This window comes from Myotis daubentonii, chromosome 5 (assembly GCF_963259705.1).
Source record: "Myotis daubentonii chromosome 5, mMyoDau2.1, whole genome shotgun sequence".
NCBI lineage: Eukaryota > Metazoa > Chordata > Mammalia > Chiroptera > Vespertilionidae > Myotis > Myotis daubentonii.
Window position 1 is genome coordinate 62,701,223 of NC_081844.1, and position 24,913 is coordinate 62,726,135.

Genomic DNA, 24,913 nt, shown 5'->3' on the forward strand with positions numbered 1-24,913 from the left:
AGCAGCCCAGCAGCCTGTGTGTGTAATTTGGGTCTATCTGATCAATCTCTGAGTCAGCAATATTTTTCCTTTAAATTTTTAAATAAGCAACTCAATAACCCATTTCACCACAGTTGATCAGATTGGCCACAAAGTCGATATAAATTTAGTCGTTAAGGTCACAAAACTTCATAACAAGATTACAAGTTGCACTGTATGCTAACATCCAGTATTTAATCAGGAACTTTTGATTTTTTTTAAATCACTTAGATATAATTAAGCTTAAAACAAACAAATGGAAACATTTCTAAGGATAGCCCCCAGATCTTTCAGGTTTCCCCACAGTAAACTTCATTTTTCAGTGCAGAATGATATTGATCTCAAGCCTCAAAAACGTAAGTCATACTCAAAATTCCCGTAATTTTCTTTCTTAAAGAGAGAAATAATATATGGAGACATATTTGCTGTCCAGAAATCAATACCCCCATCAGGAAGACAAAAAACACACTTCAGTTATCTGCCAAGGTGCCAGGCTTAACAAGGTTACACTATTCTCATCTGGTTTCTCATCTCAGTTCCAGGGAGGAGCAAATTTGCTTATAACATCGATTGGCTCCCATGCTGCATCTTTTTTAAATGTCCAGGAAGAAAAAACTATTTTTCTTTGTCTCTTAGACTTAATCATTAGCCAGGGACATAGCACACTCCATTGTGTGCGCCCCCTAGTCCTTTACAGCATTGACTGCGGCTCAAAGGGTGACATTTCTATTCCCCTGGCTGGTTTGGGGCCTTCCTGGGAACAGGTAAAGAAGTCCCCACTCACATGCCCAATCAGAGGGGAGTGACGCGGGGAGTTCATACTCCGGCCAACTTTTAAACAGCTTCGTCAAAACTCTGTTAGCGATCGGCCGAGAGCCACAGCCACTGCCGATTTCAAGGAGTGGACTTCGCTGGAAAGATCCGTAAAGTTCATTGCCAAGTAGCCAGTAGCAGGATGATATTTTTTTCCTAGCTCAGGAAGCTGGCCAGTTTGCACTGACATGTTATAACTCAGAATCTGGAGCACGTGGAAATCTACAGAGTGGGTCCAAAAAAACATCCAGTCTGTCGCAATAGCTTCTGAGCAGAAGCAAAGGCCTTTAACCTCTCAAGTCCTGCTCATGTCTTCAGGGAAATTAGTCTAATGGTCTTCACTGATAGTATTCTCTACTGAACCACGTTCAACTTCACAATCAGAATACACACAGCCATCGCCATTTCTTAGTTTAGCCTAGGAGGTGAATTCCCTCTCACCTCCAGGAAAAATGGTATCGAATTGGTTGAGGATGGCATCCTATCAAGAAGTGTAAGAAATAATTTGCTTCTGAAATGTGGACAAAAACATCAGGGTACTCAAGTGAAAAAGTCAACTACAGATGCGTGTGTACAGTATGACCCCAATTTGTGCAAGTGTGTCTGTTTTTATATAAATAGTAGTGAGCCGTGGTCAACTCTGGAGGGTGGGAACTTGGGTGACTTGAATTTTCATCTTTGTGCTTTTCAACACTTTCCAAATTTTGCACCATCAGCGTATGTTCTAAGCAGAAAAACAATACTTGTTTCTATTAGGGGTGTATCATCAGAGTAGACCCTTTCATACGGAAGCATTCTGTGTCTCCCAGAGAAAATCCCACACCTGGTACAGTACACGGCTTCCCAAGAAGAGTGAGTGCTATGTGTCCTCTTTCCCTGCAGGCTCTCCGCAGGACATGGCGGCTGTGAGAAGCCAGGCAGCCCTCCAGAGCATGCGGACGTCGCGGTTGATGGCACAGAACGCAGGCATGATGGGTATGGGGCCCTCCCAGAACCCAGGGACAATGGCCACGGCCGCTGCCCAGTCTGAGATGGGACTGTCCCCTTATAACACCACGCCTACCAGCCAACCAGGAATGTACAATATGAGCCCGGGAATGACCCAGATGTTGCAGCACCCGAACCAAAGTGGCATGAGCATCGCGCACAACCAAGCCCAGGGGCCGCAGAGGCAACCCGCCTCCGGGCAAGGGGTGGGGATGGTGAGTGGGTTTGGGCAGAGCATGCTGGTGAACTCAGCCATGAGCCAGCAGCACCAGCAGATGAAAGGGCCAGTGGGCCAGGCCCTGCCCAGGCCCCAAGGCCCGCCAAGGCTGCAGAGCATTATGGGAACGGTCCAGCAGGGAGCCCAGGGCTGGCAGCAGAGGGGCTTACAGGGGATGCCTGGGAGGACTAGTGGAGAATTGGGGTCATTCAGCAACGGGGCCAGCTACTCGCTTCAAGCCGGCCAGCCGAGGCTGACCAAGCAACACTTCCCACAGGGACTGAGCCAGGTCGTGGACGCTAACACGGGTGCCATGAGAACCCTCAACCCGGCTGCCATGGGTCGGCAAATGATGCCACCGCTCCCGGGGCAGCAAGGGACCAGCCAGGCCAGGCCGATGGTCATGTCTGGCCTGAGCCAGGGCGTCCCCGGCATGCCAGTGTTCAGCCAGCCCCCAGCCCAGCAGATGCCCAGTGGCAGCTTTGCTCCCAGCGGCCAGAGCCAAGCCTATGAGCGGACTGCCCCTCAGGACATGTCCTACAGTTACAGCGGGGAAGCAGCCGGGGCCTCCTTCCCAGGCCTCTCGGACAGTGCCGACCTCGTGGACTCCATCATCAAAGGTGGGCCGGGGGACGAGTGGATGCAGGAGCTCGACGAGTTGTTTGGAAACCCCTAGTCAGGAGGGGGCCCAACGGGCAGAAGAAACAGGATGTGGGCCCATCCTGGTTTTTTGGTTTTCTGACCCACGTAAACTGAGCAAAACTGCAGCTGGCTGAGCGTGGAAGATCCAGGTGCCAGTCCACAGCCCTGTGGGGCCTCCTTCCACCTGATTTTCTCACAGCAGCCAAGACGAGACCAGGCAGAGCCCTGCTGCAAGAGAGGGAGGGAGCCGCACCAGAGGCAGGTGGGGGAGGCGACCCTGAGCCCCCTGCACCGCACTCCCTGCTCCGGCCCAGACGGACTGCTGCCCACGGCCCGGCATCCGTCAGCCCCTCCTGGCCCAGGTGCGGAGCCTGCAGCTTTGGAGACACAAGAGACGGAGCCTTGGGCAGGAGGAGCCCCACAGAGGCTGCTGGGTGGTTGCACAGGTCAGACATGTGCTGAGCTCTGGCTGGAAAGAGACCTCAGGCTCCCAGACCTGCGCCTGGCTGTGGAGGGCAGACAGACAGAACAGTGGGACGCGGCAGGGAGAGCACAGAGGCTCCTGCAGGCCTGTCTCCTGCCCGTGATGACCCTCAGGAATGCCAGGCGTTGCCCTTCGCGGCCTCAGCAGGACAGCCAGTGAGCTGGGAGGAGGGTCGGCCCCGTGGTCCCTGGGGCAGCCCGCTGCTGCTGACCGGGTGGCCATCACTCCTGGTAGTTGGGCTGGAGCCTCCTGGGAACCCAGACGACAGCGACACATCCAGGCAGTTCCCATCCATTACCGGCGCCGCAGGGCGGGGAAACCCTGAGGACACTGTCCTGCCCCGTGACCGCCTCCCTCCCCCACCCCACCGTCGCCCCTCCTGTGTCCACCCCAGCGTCCTTCCAGGAAGTAATGACATTTTTGTCTCTAGGGAGCTTGGGCAGAGTCAAAATAAATGCAAGATCTTAGGTCTGAAATGCCAAGGCGACCCTGGCGTGTTCTTTCTCTACCGCGTGTGGAGTTGAGGGGATAGTCTGCCCGGAACTGAGCAGGCTCCGGGTGGGCTCACACACACCGCACCTGACACCTCTGGTGCACCCGGGAGGACGGCCTGGAGGGCTCCCCTGCGGGAAAATCCAGGGGCGACACGCTAAAATCAGCCTTGCCCCTCACCCCTACCCACCAGAAAGACAAATCTAAACCCCTGAGAGAGGAGGCGCTGAAAATTCAATTACTCCACCTTACATGTTTTGCTGACATAAAGGAGAAAGATATGGTTCCTCCCATTTGGGCAGTCACCCACTTCAGAAGTCCTGTACAGTTGTTCTCTGTGTAATTCACTCAAAGCTGCCCTAACTGAAGCCTGTCTGCATTGTCAGGCTTGTCTCGTATTTACAAGGACTTGTGTGTAAGTCCTCGCCCTCCCCCACCCCCGTCCCGTTGTGGAGGCCATGTGGCGTAACTGTTGTCCTGAGTGAGAGTGACGTGTGCTTTTCTCCTCCCACCCCCTCTCTCGGTGTCCGAAAGGCTGGCTCCCTTTCGAGCAACTCGTCACACCTGAGCCCCCCTGAGGCCCATGGGAACTGGACTGGCAGCCCTGGGGGAAGGTCCTGAGAAAGGAGTTAGAATGGAAAGCTGGGGGCAGAGGATGTAGAGGCGGCAGGCAGGCACACGCGGCCTTGACTTGCTCTCCAGGTCCTAGGGCTATAGATGCAGCCAGCGAGGGCCAGGATGGAGACAGAGGTGGCCAGGTGGGCCGGAGCCCAGGCAGGGGCCGTGCTGTCCCTGGGAAGAGGTGTTAGCAGGGTGACCGTGAACACCTGCATGGGGACAGACAACACCAGGGAAACTCCTGAGTGGAAACAGACGAAAACCAAAAAAAAAAGTAAGCAAACAAGAAGACAGAATATATAATTGCCTTTTTCTGAAAGGTACAGGAAATAAATATATAAGCAATGATGAGAAGCTAGAGGCGGCTGATGGAGGCGCGGCTCCATTCCCTTTTAAAAGCTTCCTCCAAATGCCCCGTCCTGGGACCAACTAACTAGAGAGGTAGATTTTAATAACGTTGTTCTGTTTTTGTTTTTACTACGGTGCTGATGTATATGTAATGTCTAAAGAAGTTATTTGTAAATAAGTTTTTACAATACTGCAGATATCACTGGGTCTACTATCTGTAAAAAATATACATATAAATATATATATATACTGTTTGTTTAAAATAGAGTATTTTTATTTCATCCCTTAACTCATCATCACAGCAGTGGTATTGCACTTCAGATGACATCTAATTACTAATTTGTACTGTATGACCTATGGCAACTTGCTCCATTTTATTCAGATTTTTCTAGTTTTCTCTTTTTACTTTGTACATTGAGCATTGCTTATTTCCTCTTAAGAAATGTACAGAACTCTGAAATGTAGAAATGAAGTGATGTTGACATACCACTTTTAAAGAAAAAAAAAACAAATAAAAGATTGTTATCTGAATCAACCCAAAGTATAGTCTATTTTTGGATTGTCACTGGATCCCCAACCTTAATTAAGCTGATATATTATGCCTGGGTTGTAATTGATTAACTGCAGTTCTTGTCTCAAAATTTTGATATCATTATTTAAACATTTATGTAATAGTACAGAGCAATCAGTCACTTGCAGCCTTTTTAATTCAACCGCACAGCTAAAGCTTTCTAAATCTGTCCTCTGGGGGAGGAGGCAAAGGAGGCAGAGGAGCGTCAACTTTGGAAGGAGCCAAAGTCCATTTGTGGATTTAGCACCGTAACAGTTCAAATCCACCTGGGTCATTCAGAGGACGTGGAAAATGATAGTAAAAATTACATTTTAAAAAAAGTAAGAAAACTCAAGGAATATATTGGAGGGAAAGTAAGAAAGGGATTTTAGGCCCACTAGAGTGGACACTGTCCACCCATGTGCATGCGGCACACACACACACTGTTTGCCTTATGTCTAACGCACAGCTGTACCTCTTGGAGGACTCCCTGAGCCAGGGCCTGGCTTAGCCTGCACCCACCTGCAAAGAGTTAACGTGCTTAAACTGCTCCAAGGACAGGTGAGAGCCCAGTTCACTTCCTGGACAAACCCAGAAATAGGACTTATGTTCCAGAGCTCCCCCTGCAGGATCAAGCAGAGGCTGGGACTTTGCCTAAAGTTGCCTCCTTATGGGGCTTCTTGCCCTGTTTCCCCAATTCCCTTTCTGTTCCCCACCCCAGGAGCCCTTTGTTCACAGTTCACACACATGTGACTCCACCCCTTGGATTTCAGAAGACCTGGCCTAAGGCCACTTGGGGAGAGTCAAAAGTAGATCCGAAACAAAGTTGAACTTTAATGTATGGAGGCTGCAGGAGAAGAGGCCAGTCCTACCCACCGTGGGCTATGGTTCCAGACTGGCTGGCAAATTGCACCATGTGACACTAGGTAACATGAAAGCGAAAAATTAACAGGATGGGGGGAGGGGCTAACAGGGAGCTCTGAGAAGGGTTGAGCACTCCTAGTTCGGATTAAAACCACACCTTTGTGCCCGGCCAGTGTGGCTCAGTGGTTGACCGTTGACCTGTGAACTAGGAGATTCACCTTTCCATTCCCGGTCAGGGCATATGCCCAGGTTTGCAGGCTCAATCCCCAGAAGGGGGTGTGCAGGAGGCAGCCAACCAATGATTCTCTCTCATCGTTGATGTTTCTGTCTCCCCCTCCCTTTCTCTCTGAAATCAATAAAAATATTTTTTAAACCACACCTTTGTACTAGTATTTAAGTGAAAACGTGTTCTGCACTGGATGAATGGACTAGGTCTCTCCTTTAAAACAAGTTCTTATATGTAATCCTCTTGGCCTTTCTAAAATTCCAGTTCAGTGACTGAGGGAAGAAGGCGGGAGAGTGTTGGGAAGCATGAAACGTGGTTGGGAAGTTTGTAAGGGGGACACTCTGATAAAGGGGAGTGTGTGGAAGGCCGCCTGCCCTGTTTATCAGAATTCCGACTTAGGGGAGACCTAGGGGAGTGACCAAGGCAGCTCCCCTAATTATTTCTTGATCTTTCCAAACAAGTCTGTGCACATGCAGACCCCGGGTGTTTACTGGAATCCTTATGCTTAGTCCCTGGATGCCCCTGCCTAGAGGACAATGTAAACACGAGTCCTCCCAAGATTACTCACCTACTGATTGTATCTAAGGATAAAAGCTGCAATAAAAAGCTAACGAGTCAGGCAATCGAGGCTGCTCTGGCCACTAGAGCCAGGAGCCCCTTAGCCCTCTCTTTCACAGTCAAACTGTGTCTGAGTAATCTGTTCACCCATCGTTCAGGGGCTGCCGGTCAGCCCCACAGGAGAGCATGACGTCTATCACTGCAGAGACGTCTATCCGGGCAGAGAAGTCAATAAGCATCTACCCCGGTGAGAAAGATGTATTTTTGTTGCTGAAAATTAAGGAACATTCAGAAGCACTGGATGAGCCATTTCTGCCTCTGGCCATTTTTTTCAAGGAAGACTGGAGAAAAAGAGGTGGAAAACAAATAACCTGGTACTTTTCCTTATGAATGACTTTGTTGGTTACACCCCACCTCCTCCAATTCTGCAAAGTGTGGAGGGAAAACACCTGGCTGTATAACCAGACCTTTATCTTTTTTTTTTAAACACGTTAAGCGCCCAGCCTGTTTTGTCTTCCAGATGGAAAGTATAGTGTCAGTCACCAGTGACTGGGCGCTTAACGTGTTAATACATTTTTATTGATTTCAGAGAAAAAGGGAGAGGGAGAAAGAGATAGAAACATCAATGATGAGAGAGAATCAGTGATCAGTTGCCTCCTGCACACCCCCTACTGGGGATCCAACCCGCAACCTGGGCATGTGCCCTGACCAGGATTCGAACCATGACCTCCTGCTTCATAGGTTGAAGCTCAACCACTGAGCCACACCAGCAGGCCAGACCTTTATCTTTTTATTTTATTTTCCTCTTTTCCCTTTGGTTTTCTCCTCTAATCTCTTTTCCTTTTGGTTTTAAGTTCTAAGGACATTAGCTTTCCATTCTGGTGTCTTCTGGATGAGCTACCACAGACACCTGTCTTTTTCATGCAACAGGTGGAGGTAACTACGGCAGTATTCACACACGTAGGGCTCACGTGTCCCTGCCTCTCCCAGGACAGCTGGCTCTATGGATGCCACAGATTCCAAATCAGACATACAGCTACTAAGAGCTACCTGCTTTAAGGATTTGACTTTGCTTAGATTTTTAAACTTTTTTTGAATACTTTTCAAAAAATCAGAAAAAAAATAATACAATGAATAACTATATACACTTACCAACTCAATTCAATAATTGTTAACACATTGCCAAATCACATACTTATTTTGTAGGACCATTTCAAAGTAAGTTACACACACTCCAGCCAGTTCACCCCGCCACTTCTCAGCTTGCAGCTCCAAAGAATCAGGTGTTCTCTCCCCTAGCCACGCTATCAGTATCACACCTCACGTAATTAACATCCATTCCCTAATAGCATCTCATTCTCACTCCATATTCAAATTCTCCCAATTGCCTCCCAGATGTCTTCCGTGCTGTTTTATTCTAACCAGAATTTTTTGTTGTTAATCCTCATTCGAGGATATTTTTTCTATTGATTTTTAGAGAGTGGACAGGAGGGCAGGGGGTGAAAGAGACACATCGATTGGTTGCCTCCTGCATGCACCCTGACCCACGGGTCGAAACAGCAACCTAGGTACATGCTTTTGACCAGGAATCGAACCCAAGACCCTCCAGTGTGCAGGCTGGCGCTCTAACCATTAAGCACACCAGCCAGGGCCTGAGGATTTGATTGAGGATCCTACATTGCCATTTGGTTTTTATTCTCTTTAGACTCTTTTAAGGCAGAAAAGTTCTTCTCCATCCCTTTTGTTCATAATATTGACTTCTTGAGATAATAAACTGATTTCTACACATAAAAATCAATTCAACTAATATGCAAAAAATATATATGTAACTGTCAAAGAGATGGGAAATTCCCATCTCTCCAGCCAGTGCGTTTGCTCCCTGTAGCCCAATTTGTAGGAATTAAAATGATCAAGAGGTTGCCTTGGTGACAACAGAATTAGAACAAAGGAAATAAATTCTGTCGTTCAGATGTTTAAAGATGCAAAACTCCGATATCATGGTACACCCATCTCCTTTTTCCACATGCTGTTTAACCAAACTCTGTGTGTGTTTATAATTTAAATAGTTTCAATTTAGATGCAAAAACAGAAGTTGTTTAAAAATCCTCAAATGTAAGATTTGAAGAATTGTATTTTCCCCACTTCCAAAGGAGTAATTGTGCTTTAGGGTCAAATATTTGCATTCTCTTCCTTGTCTTCAGTGTATAAGACAATTAAAATGTCACAATACAAGTCACCATAACTGATCAGAATACAAAAAAGTAAAAGGCCCCAGGATTATAGCATTTTAGAGCATCAGCCCCATTTTACCTGTGAGAACACTGAGGCAGAGAGCCATGAAGCCAGCAGGCTCAGAGCAGGAGCGGCGTTGCCGACTCTGAGCTCTCCCCGCCTTACTGCTCTGCCTCTGCTGAGGTCCTCAGGAGTCTAACAGCGAATGCAGGGGTGGGAGGTGGAGGGGACAGGCTTGGAGCCAGATATCTCTATCCCCAGACCAAAATGTTCTTGGCATACTTTGGATAGTTGGTACTTGTGTTTGGGGTGTAAGAAGTTGTTTTCTCCCCTCCTATTCTAGAAACACTGGTGCTTAAATACTTTTATTTCTTTTTCTATTCTTCATAACCTTTGTAACTTCCTTTGTACACACAAAAGAGAGAAGTTCTGATAAACAGCTCCTTGAATATCCACACCAGATTCAAGGTGTCCAGCTTTCTCTGGAAAAATTGACAGGAGAGCTCTCTCCCTGATGAGATATTACATGCTCATAATTTCATTTTCCTAAGGTTCCTGCGGACTGCGAGGCGGACTCATTCCCATTTTACAGAATGAAGAACGTGAAGAGAGGTCATGGTAATTGTGCCAGGCAGTGGCTGCACACATGTCACAGCAGCCATGGCCCCAGGCATGGGGCGGGGGGGTGGGGGGGGGCGCGGAGCATCAGAACCCAGCCCGGTCCCCACCGACCACGTTCCTCCCCATCCCTGCCAGGGGCAGAACGCTCACTGAGCACAGGTCCCTGGATGGTGCCTTGAAAATAATATGCCTTCCTTTTTCTTTATAAAGTCCATTTTCACAGCCAGGCTTATTTTGTGCCGCTCTGGCTACTCTGTGTGTTTGCCTGATTCCCCCACATGCAGCCACCTGGGTTGCTTTCCAGCCGCCAATTAAGTGAGATCAGCTGTCTTACCAGCGTCTGTCTGGAACTTTCTATCCAGGGATAAGCAGTCTCAGAGGCAGGTGATGGCCACGGTCCACAGAAAGCCCCGTGGGGTCCAGCGGCAGGCTCTCCAAGCCCCACGCGGGCGGGACTTCAGCCTGCACTTCTCTAACCAGGCCCAGCGCACTTCCACTGATGGTTCAATATACCCTCCCAGGGCAAACTTCCGTTCTTAAAGACACAGGGAATCGAGTCTCTAAGGGTGTGTTTCTACAAAGCCGCTTCAATAAAAACAGAACCAAGGCTTTTATTTTTGTTTTAATGGAACAAGTGAAACCATATAACCTTCAGAGTAGAAATACCTTCTGCAAGTGTTTGAGCAGGGGGGTGGGGGATAGGGAGTTAGAAGTGCCTGAGTTTCTTGGCGATATCAATGTCCAGGTATTCATCCAGAAAGCTGTTTGCAATCCCGAAAACTGCTAGGATGGCCAACAAGGCCAGAGCCCCCAGACTCAACCGGAAACCAAGGATCCTGCAGGGCAGAGATGAGGGAGGGAGGGAGGTATTAAAGGGCTACAGTGGTGAAGCTGGGCGTCCTGGGGTCAGCTGCTCACTGTAGATACTGCCCAGAACTTCCATGTTTTGGCCACTTGAAAATTTGCATTCATCATATAAATTAAAGGGGATGCCTAACCACACGGGTTAGTTGGCTCCTTCGAACATTCAAAGGATTGTTAAGGCCAGGCAGGATTATTTCCTTGGTAACTTTCTGAAGATAACACAAAATTCTTGCAAGGATTGAAAGTGTGATGGTCAGCCCTAGCCAATTGGCTCAGTGGATAGAGTGTAGGCCTGCAAACTAAAGGGTCCCGGGTTCGATTCCAGTCAAGGGCACATGCCCGGGTTGCGGCTCGATCCCCAGTAGAGGGCGTGCAGGTGGCAGCCAATCAATGATTCTCTCTCATCATTGATGTTTCTCTCTCTCTCTCCCTCTCCCTTCCTCTCTGAAATCAATAAAGATATATTAAAAGAAAGTGTGATGATCAAAGAGTGCACACTTAGTACACACTTTTATACTTGAACTTTCCTGTCTGGTGCCTAATTGTGCATGGACTTGGGGAGATGTGGCCTCGGGCAATCACAGCCATCGGTGCTGTTAATACTCTCAGGAACAGCACACTAATTCAGACTCTGTCCACTGTTTTTTGCCCAAACATCAATTCTTGGGTTCTCCTTACCTTTTTTTAGCAGCTTCCGAATATCCCCAGAAATACTGGTGACGGGCATACATGTACACCAGGCCCAGACAAGTAGCGAAAACTATAGAGGGGAAAAAACAAAGAAGATAGAGTCTGAGGTCAGTCTCTCAAAGTGTGGAAGCTGAGAAAATGGTCACAAAATGTCTGACCAAAGACGTGTGTCCAAGATACATAGAGAATTCTGACGACAGTTCCGCAGTTGAAAGAAAAACAACCTGATTTTTGCAATGGGAAAAATATTTGAATAAAGAGTTCACAGGAAAAGATAAACAAGTGTACCAATAAGCACATGAAAATTTTCCCACATTATTCATCATCATTCAGTATCAGCAAACTGTGATTTAAAACCACAAGAGGACACCACTGCACGCCCACGAGAATGGCTCAGACACTAAAAGACTGACAATACAAATGTCGGTGATGTAGGAATCTTCATACGTTATCGGTGGGAAAACAAAATAATACAGCCACTTGGGGGAAAGGTCTGGTAGTTTCTTTTGAAACAACACATGCTTTTGACCCAGCAATTCCATTCCTATGTTTTTACCCAAGAGGAATGGAAGCGCATGCCCATAAAAAGACTTGTACAGAATGTTCATTGCAGCTTTATTCGCAATAGCCAAAAACTGGGAGCAGCCCAGAAGCCTATCAACAGGAGGACAGATCACCAAACTGTGAGACTCATGCAGTGGAATGTCACTCGGCAGTGAAAAGAAACATGGTGAATGTCAAAAACGTTTTGTGGAGTGAATGAGGCCACAGTGTGTGCTTCCAATATGGAAAGTTCCAGAACAGGCAGAACTACACCAGGAAGAAAACCTTCTGAACAGTGTTTGCCTCTGAAAGGGGTTGACTGGGAAGGGCATGGGACAACGTCTGGAAGGTCGTCATGTACTCTATCTTCCTAGGGAGTTGGGTCACACAGGTGTACACACTTGTCAAAACTCATTGAACGGTGCACATAAGATTTTTTTATTTCTTTAAAAATAAGTTTCACCTAAAAGAAATATAAAGCATGGCGTGATGTCCTGCCATCCTGTCCAGTGTAAAACATCAGCACCCTCCCTACATGAGGAGCCCTCTCTTTCCGGGCACCACACGGTGGGAACTGCCAGAGCCCTCTCAGAAACACACAGAGCGTATCTGTGCGATTCTGATTTGCTGGATAGAATTAAAGTCAGTATGTTATTAGGTCACAAACATTTTCTTGTTGTTGTTGTTGATTTTAGAGAGAGAGGAAGGGAGAGGGAGAGAGAGAGAAACATCAATGTGAGAAATATCAATCGGTTGCCTCCCCGATGGGCGGGAGGGGGGCGGGGGGGAAGCAGGGATCAAACGGCAATCTGGGCATGTGCCCTGACCAGGAATTGACCTTCCAGTGCATGGGACGATGCTCAGCCGAAGGAGCCACACCAGCCAGGCCTAGCTTCCTCTACATACCCGGCATTAGTCTAAGAATTGGGGTTAGCAGTGAGATAGATTCAAGCTCCCTGCCTTTATGGAGTTTATCAGCAAAGACTGGCGACAAATACATAGAATAATGAAAAGAAAATTAGACTGGAAGGTGCGGTGAAGGAGATGAGGGACGGGACAGCGGGAACTGGAGGCGGTGCCTTTGATTTTCCATTCGGAGGAGATTGAAGGATGCCAAGCAAGGTGCCTGCGGGGGTGGAGAGTCTCTGAGCAGGCTACCGTTTGAAACTCCCCATCTAATAAATGGCTCCCAAAAAACCGGTGAGAACTGTTCAGGGGCAGTTAATAGGCAACTTACTTTGGATGAGAAAGAACCCAGAGAAAATTACAACAAGAAGACACCTGAGAAATGCCTTTCTGACAGGCAGTGGGCCCATCACAGCGAAATGCAAAGGCTCCAATGGCAGAGGCTGAGCCCCATGATCAAAAGGCACTTTTCTTATTAGTTGTTCATGTGGTCTCACCTGACAAGGAACCAGGCCTTCACTCGTGCCCGTAAGGGACAACAGTGTGAGTGGGAATAAAGTTAAGGAGTCTTTCTCTAAAGGACATTTTATCTGAAATTCCTCAGTCGACAGTAAAAATTACAAGAAGGTGATAGGACTGCGTTTGAAAGCAGCGGGATTTGGGCTTATTATTTAAGTCTTAGCCATCATGGGTCAAACTCAAATGAGGCCACCAGAGTTATCAGGAAGCATAGGGATGGCCCTGGCTAGTGTGGCTCAGTTTGGTGCCTCCTCCCATGCACCAAAAGGTTGCTGGTTTGATTCCCAGTCAGGGCACATGCCTGGGCTGTGGGCTAGATTCCCAGTAGGGGGCGAGCAGGAGGTAGCTCTCCGTTGATGTTTCTCTTTCTCCCTCTCCCTTCCTCTCTCTCTAAAAATCAATAAAAATATTTTTAAAAAGAAAGCAAAACGGATTGACTTTCTCCAGCCAAGGCAGCTGGCGCTGATCTAACCTCCCGTGAGGCATAGTTTGGGTAAAGCCCTCGGCTCTCCAAGGATACCCAGTCCAATAGAAAGTACATCATTGTGGAGTTGTTACATACAAACAACAGCACTGCATCCCTGGGAACTCTCAAGAAAAGGGACATGGATCGTCGAGTCCAATTCCATAGACCCTGCTCTGTACTTGAAAGCTGATTTTCTCCTACACTGGTAGTTAAGTTGGACAAATTACTTAACCTCTCTGTACTTCAGTTTCTTTGTATGGGAAGCAGGAATAAATTATAGAACCCAGGGCTGGGGTTCGAAACTCTGTCTATACATTAGAATCACCTGAGAGGTTTCAAACACTCCGTCCGTTGCCTGGGCAGCCCCCAGATGTGGGTGGGGCCGGGCAGCAGTATTCTCCACGTGCTTCTGACCATAGTGCTAAGCCCAGCAGTCCAGGTCGGCCACCACCATGGCTTTACCGCTCTCATCACTGCCCCCCAGGGAAGGACGCCCACAGCAGGGGCGTGAGATGACACATGAATAAACAGCAGCTCAGGTTCTGCTTCAACTGGGTCCTTCCATGGCCTGGGCTTTTAGACATCAGTCTTGGTTACGGCTGTTAGTCTTTCATGCAAGAGCCCCTCAACCCCCTCCAGTAGGCCCTGGGGATATAGCAGCAAATGGGGCAAATTCCTGACCTCAGAGAGTTGACATTCTGCTGGGAAACCACAGTGAGGGACTGTGACATGGAGCTAAGATGAGGCAAGCCATCTGCCTCCCCTACTATCAACTGCAGGTCAGGACACACGCCTGCAGGGGGTCTGGGACATGATCCAAAGGAGGTCAAGAAACTAACTCAAGATCTGGAAGTCAAGACAAATGTTGTGTTGTTTTTATTCTGAAGTGCCCAACATATCGTTTGTTTCAACTTTTTTTTTTTAAGTATTGAATTAAATTAGAATAGAGCAGAGTTAGACTATCTGCAGCACAGTGCTCTTTGATGAACAGAGATGTTGCTGGTTTTGTTTAAAACAATCTCCAGGATTCGTAGATGTGTGGTTGCATGTCTACCCCTCAATCGTTCCAAGAACCATAATCCTCCTTGGAACAGAGTGGAATGTGTTTTTGCAATTACCTTGGTTGAAATACCATCCAGCCATCCACAGTGTAATCATGAATAGCGGGTAAAACTCCACACCATTTTGTCTGCAGGAAAAAGGTAAAGACATGAGTTATTTTATGAGAAAACTCTACGCCAAAGTATTGAGTTTCAATCTAGAGGTAAACTGTCCATTGTCTTTTCACAAAAATAATATAAGAATTTACATAAAGAGCTTAAATGACCCTTCCATGTAAAATGACTCTTTTTTAAAAATATGTGTTTACTGATTTTTAAAGAGAGAGGAAGGGAAAGGGAGAGAGAAACATCCGTGTGAGAGAGAGACATTGATTGGTTGCCTCCTATACACACCAAGACTTTGGGGATCGAACCCACAGCCTGGGCATGTGCCCTGACTGGGAATTGAACCAGTGATATTTTGGTGCAATGGACAATGATGCTCAACCAACTGAGCCTCACCGGCCAGGGCTAGAGTGAGCCTTTTGAGGTGAGACTGAAACATTGTTTAAACCTCAGAGCAGGACCAGGAATCACTCTCCTACTTACAAGTTGCCAGAAATAGAAATGAATCATGCTCTTTTCCATACGAAAGGCCTTGAGATTATCATGATTCTGAGCCTAAAAAGTATTCTCTATCTTATCTGAAGAACCCAGAAAATAACTCAATTCATATTAAAGACATTTATTCCCCCAAATTCCCTCATATCCACTGCTTCCACTTAAGTGACTCGGCACATTTTTTTAAAATGGTCTTTCAATAATTTCCCTAAAACCTCCTGAGGTAAACGAATGAGCATATTTCATTCCCATTGTACAGAGGACAGACAGAGTCCACTGAGCCCAATTTGACGGGGCCTCCCAGAGAATCGAAGGGAGACCGTGTCAGCTCCAGATTCTGAAGCTCTGTCTTCATGTCAACTCAGATTGCCTCTGTTCACAGAAGACTTGGATGGAAACGTTGATACCATTTTAAGCAAAAGGGAACAGTTCTCTGGGAACTATAGTTAATGCATCTGCACCTTGGAAAGGGAAAATGATGCATCATAGTCCTCCGCCTTCCAGAGATCTTGGCGAGGTTGGCTGCGTTCTTTGCTGACAATATCACAACCAGAAAGAACTTTAATGTAATTTGTAATGAGGTCTTGAGTGGATCTTGGTGGGAGAGTCATCATGTACAGGATTATCAATGATCCCACATGCTTTATTTTTTTAATTTAATTTTATTTTTTCCATCACCATTTATCCCCTCTATGCCCTCCTCCACCTCCACTCCTCCTCCCCCTGCAACCACCACTGTGTTGTCCACGTGCTTTCTTAAAGAAGCCTTAAAAGCTTGAGCACTTAAATTGAGGTGATGGGCAATTGACCCGGAAGTAGCTGGTAGTGGCTGCTGAAGCCCATAAGTGATATTTTTAATTGGAAAAAAAAAGTGATTTGGTTTGGTTTGGTTTTTGCAACCCAGAGGGTGACATCAGGGGGCCCCGAACCTCTCTCCTCCCGTGGTATGTACAGCTGCACACAGAGCAACTCCCTCTGAAAGTCCAGACACCAGCTGAGTAGCTCCTACACCTCGGTCAACTGAGGAAATGCCCACCCTGTATTATTTTTATAAGAAAAGGCCCAGACACACTCGCACCATAAACACCACCCCCAGCACAGCGCCCTACAATCAGGAGGGAACCCTCAACTCCCAGCTTCCTTGTGAGGCCCGCACACCCAGCACCCCAACCTGAGGGCCCGGCCCCCCCCACACTGAGCTCTGAAAGCCAATGGGGCTCTCACCCACCTGACCCACGAGGCTTTGGGGAGGACTCTAGCAGGGCGGCGCACGGCCATGCCTTACACTGCTGGCCAGGAGGGCTGTGCCCCTGCACACACCCGCTGGGCTCTGGGAAGTAACTGAGAAGATAGGAGGAGGAGGGCTGAGGTCCTAGTGAGCAGGGCTTGTTGGAAGCTATTCAGATTCAGGTCAGGATGGGAAGGTAGCAGGCATTTGTGATCCCGGAGGCCAAAGCCTGGAGCATTGGGCCAGGTTAGCACCATATCCCTGCACCTCCTTCCCCAGGAAATGAGCCCCTTGCCCCTGTGAGCTGTCACTGATGTCTCCCCCTGACCTCCTGTCCCAGTGACTATACTTTTCCCCTGGCCCCTCCTTTGCTGACCTGCTTTAAGCCAGTCCTGGGGCCCTGCTATTTACTGACAGTCCTCTCTGCTGCTGCCTGACGAGAACACCGGGATTGCTTGGCCTTAAGATACCTGGAATCCCATCCTACCTGCTCATGATGACCTCCAGCACGTGCCCACCACGGGGAAGTGGCCCATGCGTGGATGTGTCCCAGGACAGCTCTTCACGGTAAGCTGTCAACAGGCTTTGTTGAACTCAAAGGGACCAAACTCTCAAAATTTGTTCTTAACAGTCCTTTCAATAACGGATCACAATTACCAAAATGAGAATAATTATTGGTCTCTTGTGGACATAAAGGCAGATCTATTCTGTCATCTTCATATAGGACAGCAGTTCTCAACCTGTGGGTCGCGACCCCTTTGGGGGTCAAACGACCCTTTCACAGGGGTCGCCTAAGATCATCCGAAAACACATATTGAATATATTGTTTTCGTGATTAATCACTATGCTTTCATTATGTTCAATTTGTAATAATGAAAATACATCCTGCATATCAGATATTTACATTACGATTCATAACAGTAGCAAAATTACAGTTATGAAGTAGCAACGAAAATAACTTTATGGTTGGGGGTCACCACAACCTGAGGAACTCTATTAAAGGGTCGCAGCATTAGGAAGGTTGAGAACCACTGATATAGGAGGTCCTCAGGAAAATCTCTAGATGGGACAGAAAACAGCTGGCAGCAGCTGTGTCAATGTCCCTTCCTGTGGGAACAGAAGGCACCATTGAGGGCCCCCAGTGATGCCCACCGCCCCTCCACGTCCGCTGAGGGAAGCTGAGCCTGTCCCCTCATTGGCTGGTTAGAGCCCTCTTTGCACCATGATCCTGGGCTCCGCTGATATTTAAGCTTCCCATGAAAAGAGCAGGGGGCTTCTCCTCTGTTACAGGCGGATGTTACCATGCACCTCACTTCCACACAGGGCTGAGAACAGAAAGAGTCTTTGCCGAAAGGACAGTCGGTGGACAACCGTCCTGGTCTGCCCCGGACGGGGAAGGTTTTCAGAACATGGGACTTTCAGCTTTAAAACCAGGACTACCCGGTAAGTTGTCTGGTTGGCCTGGAACTAAGGGCTTTCCTGGGACACAGAACGTTGAGTGCCCACACCGAAAAAGTGCCAGGCACTTTAGGTGGTCATCCTAAAGGCTGGCCTGGGGGAGCCTGTTGAGACTGAGTCGTTACGGCTGCTAAAACCCTCATGGTCCACCCAAGTCCAAGGGAGTCTGGGCCATGAGGCTTAGGATGTGTGGTCTCTGCAGATTCCCACCTGGATCCGAGGGCTGGGAGCAGGGAGAGCAGTCCCAAACTAAATGCTGTTGGGACCCTGTCTCAGTCATTAAGGGTACTGCAAAGTTCACCTCATTTGGGGGGGAAGGATCAATTTATGGCAAGGCAACCCAAACTCTGACAGTGCCTGAAACGTTAGTCTCCAAATGGTTTTCATCACATAGCCCTAACAGCTCTACAGCCCTCATAAAAACATACACATGCCTACGGTAGCGGAGGTGCTAGCTGACAGCCGATGGACTGAGTGGGCGCTGCCCAGCTCGGACAACACCCCCAGCCCGCTTGCATTCCAGCGGTGCCCCTTCTTGCCAGTGGAAAGTGCATGAAAGTGAAATATGTCACTTCTGAGCCAAATGGTGAAGTCGAGGGTGTGCCAATCTCCTTCCCCCACTCGCTGTTTGAATGGGGAGAACGCTGAGGACCTGGGTGGGGAAAGACCCCCTAGACGGAAGGAGCTGAGGCCTCTGAATGACCACGTGGAAGGCCACCCAGTAGGAAGACCCATACAGGACTTCACGTGAGCAAGAAGGAAACGCCCATTGAGTCCAACCATTGGGAATATGGGGTTGATCCATCAGCACAGCTAATACAATTGACTTGGAAAGAATGTCATATGTTTTATAAAACACACACAAAATAGAAACAAAAGGATGAAATTTTAAGTATAAATAGAAGTTTGAATACCACCCCCCCTTCCCAGCAGATTACTTAGTGCACCCTCTCAGGGTACACATCACTTCTGAACATCTTTGTGATTTGACAGAGAGATTTCTAATGAACAGACAACTTTGCTTATAACAATCTTGCTCATGGGAAATCTGGACCATTCGCCAAAGGAGAAAACCTGATCAGACGTAGATCATTTCTAGTGCCGTGCTCATAGAGTGCTATCTTTTAAAAACTAAAAAAAACAACTTAAAGGCGCTTTCGTAGGTTTTCCTCTTTCGAGTTTCTGTTTGCTGCGTTTTCTCCCTCCTTTTGCTTCATGGCTATTTTCCCGAGCAGCGGGCGGCTCGCACTGTTAACAGAGGCCCCAGGACCCAGGCCCCAGCCGCTGGCTTTCGACCCTGGGACGTCTTTTGGATTATTACTCTGACTGGGGGTCGGAGCACCAGGCTAATACACTCAGAACAGTCTTGGGGATGAGAGGTTGCTGAGTTAATCTTTTATAGACGCGTAACTATCTAAATTGCTCCTTGTCAAGTAACCCTTGTGTGGGGACTCCGGAGGGAGGTTGTCGGGGGTGGCAGGAGAACATGACTCTAACCAGCACTTGTCAGCGATGTGGCTGACAAGGAACAGGATGAGCAGAGAGGGAGTGAGGCTTGCAGCTCATCAAATGCCAGCCGTCCCCTGACTCCCTGAAATCACCCAGTCTGTGCAACAGACGCTTTTGGTGGTGGCACTGACTGAGTGTTTGTGCCCTCCCCAAAATCCATATGTTGAAGCCCTACCATCCATATGTTGGTGTAAGGAAGTACTTAAGGATACACAAGGGCAGAAGGGCCCTGATCCCATAGGATTGGTGTCTTATAAGAAGAAATAGCCGGAGCTCTCTGGCACCCACCGGCCTCACTCTCCCAGCACCCAGGCACACGTGCGCAGAGGAAAGGCCACGTGAGGACACGGCGAGCCACGAAAGGAGAACTCTCACCAGAAAATCGAATCAGCCAGAACCTTGGTCTTAGCCGAGCAGCCTCCAGAACCGGGAGAAAACAAATGTCTGTTATTTAAGCCTCTCGGTCCGTGGTGTTTTGTTACAGCAGCGCAAGCTGACTAAGACTGGTGCTTGTGGAGCAGGAGGCTAGAGGTCGAACAGCTCACCATTTACAGTCATTTTTTCATCTTGGAGAGATCTCAAGCCCTCATTTAGTGAGTAAGTACATTCTGTGCTCCCAGCTAGTGCCCAAGATGAGTACACGTGGAAGAAAAATGGAGACGTGCTTACGGTCTCTCTCACTTAACTTATTTGCACTTACTACAAAATTAGGTGACCCACATTCCATCATCCCAGTAGCGCAGAATGTTTGAAAAAGTACTATCTTTCTAAATTTTCCTTTTCTCCGTAGCTTTTAGATATGCATTAAGGTCACTTGTTTTAATTCCTGAATTTCATAATTAGAATTCAAAATGACTATAAAAAAACTAGTGAAATAGTAACAACAACAAAATTACAGACCTACAAGAGTAAGAAGAGGGTAATATTACAAAGAGTACTCAGATTCGTGACGACTGGGTTTACTTGGGCCTTGTGGCAGTTAATTCTGGACCAGGAACTGAATTATTTAGCATGAAGTAAAAGAGGATACTTTAACAAGAACTAAGTAAGAAGCAATTCCTCTATCTTACCTAGAAACATGAAACCCACTACATATACTTCTAGACTCCTGGCTTAGAAGTAATATGAAAAGTTTTAGTCTAAAAATAACAACCTAATTTTTGCAATGATTGGAGAAAAACAGCTAAAGAATTCGTGCTCCCTAGCCTCAACATGAAAAAGATGAAAGACACTCCGTAAATGATCCTCAAGTGTATGAAGAAGAGTGAGGTGCTCAGCTACTTCCTTCCAGTGAGGATAGAATCCGAGGAAATGTATTTAAATTGTGGCAAGATCCATTTAAAACTTGGATCTACTTTTCAGATTTAGAAAAGCCTTTAATCTAAAGGAATCGAGGTGCTCAAATTAAACTACATAGAAGTTTCTAAGCTGAGCAATAGCATGAAGGAATGGCCCTTGGTGAAATTATAACTGCTATTTTCACAACTGGGGAAAAAATGTGTTCTGGTAAAAGGCTGGGAAACTCTAGAGATAGTCACCTCAATCTGTGTAGGAAAAGAAGGGGAATTGGGTGGGGCTCTGGAGAGGGGCCTTGGGCTGGTAACTGGGTAAGTTAGGCTTCATATAAGCATCTTTTCTTGGCAAACGAATATCCAAGCTGAGGCTCCCCTCAGACAGGAATCAGGTACTTCCCTGGTGCTCAGAGGGACCCTGCACTGATTGCTGTGAGATGTCAGGTTCCGCTTAGAGGTAGAATTCGCCGTAACACCAAGCTTCCTGACTATGCCTAGAGCAAAGCAGCAGGAGAAAGAGGTGGAAGAGGCAGCATTCCCGTTACAGCCGAGGCCATGAGACCTCTAAGGGAGGCTGACGGGCCTCCGTGCTTGGTCCAGGAGAGCCAGAGAAGCAAGTGCATCCCCTCTCAGGAACCGGCAGAGCTCGGGGGAGCCGCCCTTCGCACCAAAACAGGTGGCCAAGTAAGCTTTGGAATGAAGTGGTTATCCCCAGGGATCCCGCCTCAGATAAAGCTGAAATGGCTTTCCTAGTCATCTGATGTGGACAGATTTATCCTAAACCTTACACTCTAAGGCAAGGACTGGGCTAGGGCTGAGAATCATCTCAGGAGAAATTCAGGGAAGGGAGTAGAGCCATCAGAGCCCAGCCTTTTTGTAAAGGCCCCTCCGAATCTGTAATAAAGGTGGGTAGAGACTCCACGCACGGGCTACCTCAAGCTTCAAAGGTCATGAGAAGGGTGTTGGCCGGGAAGAGTGATTCTCTCTTCTCTGCACATCTTTCCCCACATCAGAGCGGGGTGTGTGTGTGTGTGTGTGTGTGTGTGTGTGTGTGTGTGTAGTGTTTGGCCAGCCCGGATCCCTGAATGGTGGAGAAGCATGACTTACTGTGCACGAAATACTCTCTCAAACTCAGGTGACCCAGAGACTGCTGGGGGCATAACTTTGTATTTTAATCTTGCTTTTGCTACATGCATAGCAAAATAACCTGCAAGTAAAAGGGAATAGATGTTAAAAATCTGACACATTATTATTCATTAATAAAATGCTAATTTAAACCACAATTAGATACCACTGCATACCTATTAAAATGTATAAAATTTGCCCTAGCTGGTTTGGCTCATTGGATAGACCATGTCAGCGGACTGAAGGGTCCCAGGTTCGATTCCGGTCAAGGGCATGTACCCAGGTTGCAGGCTCAATCCCAAGTAGGGGGTGTGCAGGAGGCAGCTGATCAATGATTCTCTCTCATCATTGATGTTTCTAACTCTCTCTCCCTTCCTCTCTGAAACCAATAAAAATATTTTTTAAAGTATGTAAAACTTAAAAGACAGGTCATACTAATTTACAAAGACAGACAAGTGAGGATATAAGAGTAACTGGAACACTTACCACGGCTGGTGGGAATATAAAAATGGTACAACCACTTAAAAAACCATTCGGAGGCCAAAACCGGTTTGGTTCAGTGGATAGAGCGTCTCCCTGCGGACTGAAGGGTCCCAGGTTCGATTCCGGTCAAGGGCATGTACCTGGGTTGCGGGCACATCCCCAGTAGGAGATGTGCTGGAGGCAGCTGATCGATGTTTCTCCCTCATCGATGTTTCTAACTCTCTATCTCTCTCCCTTCCTCTCTGTAAAAAATCAATAAAATATATTTTTAAAAAAAACCATTTGGAAGGATTTGTTAGTTAGGCATAGTGAGACCGTGTGATTCAGCCTTTCCACTCCTGTGTGGGCATGTTCTACCCAGGGTCCTGCTTCACCCTTGCTGAGGAGGACACTGAAGGACACAGCATCCTGGCCAGGGCCACCTGACTGAGACATGGCTGGACTGGACAGATGCAAGACTGTCTTCAAAACCTGAGCTGCTTCTACCATGACACATGGGGTCCTGACTCCATAAGCAGCAGACTCTTGTAGGAGCTACAAATTCTGGTTCTTATGCCAACTGAACAGCCCTTCTCTCTCTCTCTCTCTCTCTCTCTCTCTCTCTCTCCCTCCCTCCCTCCCTCCCTCCCACCCATCACCCAACATTCCCTGTCCACCCCCAATCACCATTGGTGCAGTCTCCTCTCCTCTCTTCCTACTCCCACCCGTGGCACCCAGCGGCCAGGCCTTCTGGCCCAGTTCACTCTGTCCTCACACACCAGCCACAGAAGCCTCCTGTGAGGATGACACGGGCTCTGTCAGCGGGGTGCCCAGGGCCCCGCTCCTGTGCTCCCTGCAGTGTGGGCATGAGGGTCACACGGTGGGTAGTGGCTCCAAGTAGGTCTATACGACCCAGGGGGCCAGCACGGGGCACTTCAGACCTAAGTGCTTCGTAAATGGGTCGCAAACATCCTGCTCTCCTCCACGAAAGGCTGTGACTCAGACCACACAATGGTGTAATATTTCCATAAATCCACAGAACAAACTGGCTAGGCAAGGCACTGAGGGCATGTGCAAGCTGGACTTTATCCTCAACTGCAGTGCCTTCGAGCAGCCCACAGCCCTGCCCGGTTTGCGGGTACAAACAGCCTTGGCAGGATAAAGAAATGTGTGCTTGGTTTGAAGTCTTGCCCAGCAGTGCTCAGACCCTCTTCCCCATTTAGAAGGTCAGAGGCTAGGAACTGAGCACCTGTGGTCCCCGTGGAGAAAAGCCCTTATCTAACCAGGCGACTGGGATATTGAGTAATCCTAGCGGGGAGGTGCTTTAGAATTTAGAATTCAGTCCTGAATCGGAGGCTCATATCTCTGCAGGAGATTCCTTTTAACCTGATACTCAGACCTGCTATAAGCAGTGTATTTTCAAAAACACATTAATTAAAAGATCAAAGTTTAAGAAACCACAGCCAGAGTTCACAGGCAGGTACAACGCTACCTTTGGAACACTCGTAATTAATATTTATAGTCTGCTTGCCCCGCTCCTGGTTAGCACCCTTGGAATGCTGGCGTGAACTGTGGGTCATCACCACAGAGGGGCGCTGGGCAGGCTATGGTCCTCGGAGCACACAGGGGCCCCAGCAAGTATGCAACCGAGAAACCAACCTCCCTCGACCACACACACACACACACTCACACACATTCTCACACACACGCACACACACACTCTCACCCACACTCTCACACACATGCACACACACTCTCACACACTCACACACACTCTCTCACACACTCTCTCACACTCTCACACTCTCTCTCTCACACACACACACACACACACACACACTCTCACACACACACACACACACACACACACACTGACACACACACTGCTGGACTCTTACTTTGCTGACAGGCAGAGAGGACAGAGACAGCAGCCAGCAAAACTGAGTTCCCGGCCATCTTTCACCAAGAAGGTTCTGCTTCTGGGAACTGTTTGTAGAAATGAGGGGAAGAGAACAGGGCACGTTCATGACTTCCTTATAAGGTAAACAAAGCCGGGAGAGAAAAAAAAAAGATGATTCCAGGCGGAGTGACCTTCGCTCTGGAACAGGAACAGGAGAGCGGCTAGTCTAGCTGCCAGTCTCTGTCCTCATCTGCCCAGCCGCTTCCTGAACCTGATTTACTGGCTCTCCCGTGCCAGCCAGCGGGCTGCAGGATTCCCCGCGGCAGTGGCACCTGCAGCTAAACCCTCTTCTCAGCCAATTCCCAAACAATTTCTCTCCCCCTCTCCGAACACCGGGCCCCTCTGGTCTGCTCCCCAGCTCCAGGCCTGTTGAGACCTTTCTCATCTCCTGTGGGAAAGTAAAAGGAAGCACTTATTCAATCCCACTGAGAGTTAAATGCTCATCTAATTTAAACAGAATCTAACTTTATTCCTCGGTAAATTACAGACCCAGAATTGGACCCCAAGTCCAGCAGCTCCCACCTGGGCCCTGTCCCCTGTCCCATGCTGCCTCCCACGGT

General features: G+C 48.0%; 2 protein-coding genes across 5 annotated transcripts in view; one reads left to right on the plus strand and one right to left on the minus strand.

The window, feature by feature from the left end:
- The window catches only part of MAML3 (mastermind like transcriptional coactivator 3), a 389,550-nt gene extending 384,396 nt beyond the window's left edge, over nt 1–5,154 (plus strand). For both annotated transcript variants that reach the window (XM_059697995.1, XM_059697996.1), the window contains exon 5: nt 1,714–5,154. In XM_059697995.1, the coding sequence (XP_059553978.1) occupies nt 1,714–2,711 (998 nt within the window). In that variant the 3' untranslated portion in view covers nt 2,712–5,154. The remainder of the gene's footprint in view (nt 1–1,713) is intronic.
- Nucleotides 5,155–10,261: 5,107 nt separating this feature from the next.
- MGST2 (microsomal glutathione S-transferase 2) lies at nt 10,262–24,442 on the minus strand. Of its 3 annotated transcripts, XM_059697985.1 has the most exons (5): nt 24,292–24,442; nt 21,914–22,013; nt 14,777–14,847; nt 11,213–11,294; nt 10,262–10,506 (listed from the first exon to the last, which is right to left on the minus strand). In XM_059697985.1, exons 1-5 carry the CDS (start codon nt 24,347–24,349, stop codon nt 10,377–10,379), a joined length of 441 nt encoding a protein of 146 aa, XP_059553968.1. In that variant the 5' UTR covers nt 24,350–24,442; the 3' UTR covers nt 10,262–10,376. The 3 variants fall into 3 exon arrangements, with proteins under 3 accessions (XP_059553968.1, XP_059553969.1, XP_059553970.1); XM_059697986.1 differs by lacking the exon at nt 21,914–22,013 and having other exon boundaries at nt 24,292–24,399; XM_059697987.1 differs by lacking the exons at nt 10,262–10,506; nt 14,777–14,847 and having other exon boundaries at nt 11,219–11,294.
- Nucleotides 24,443–24,913: the final 471 nt, after the last annotated feature.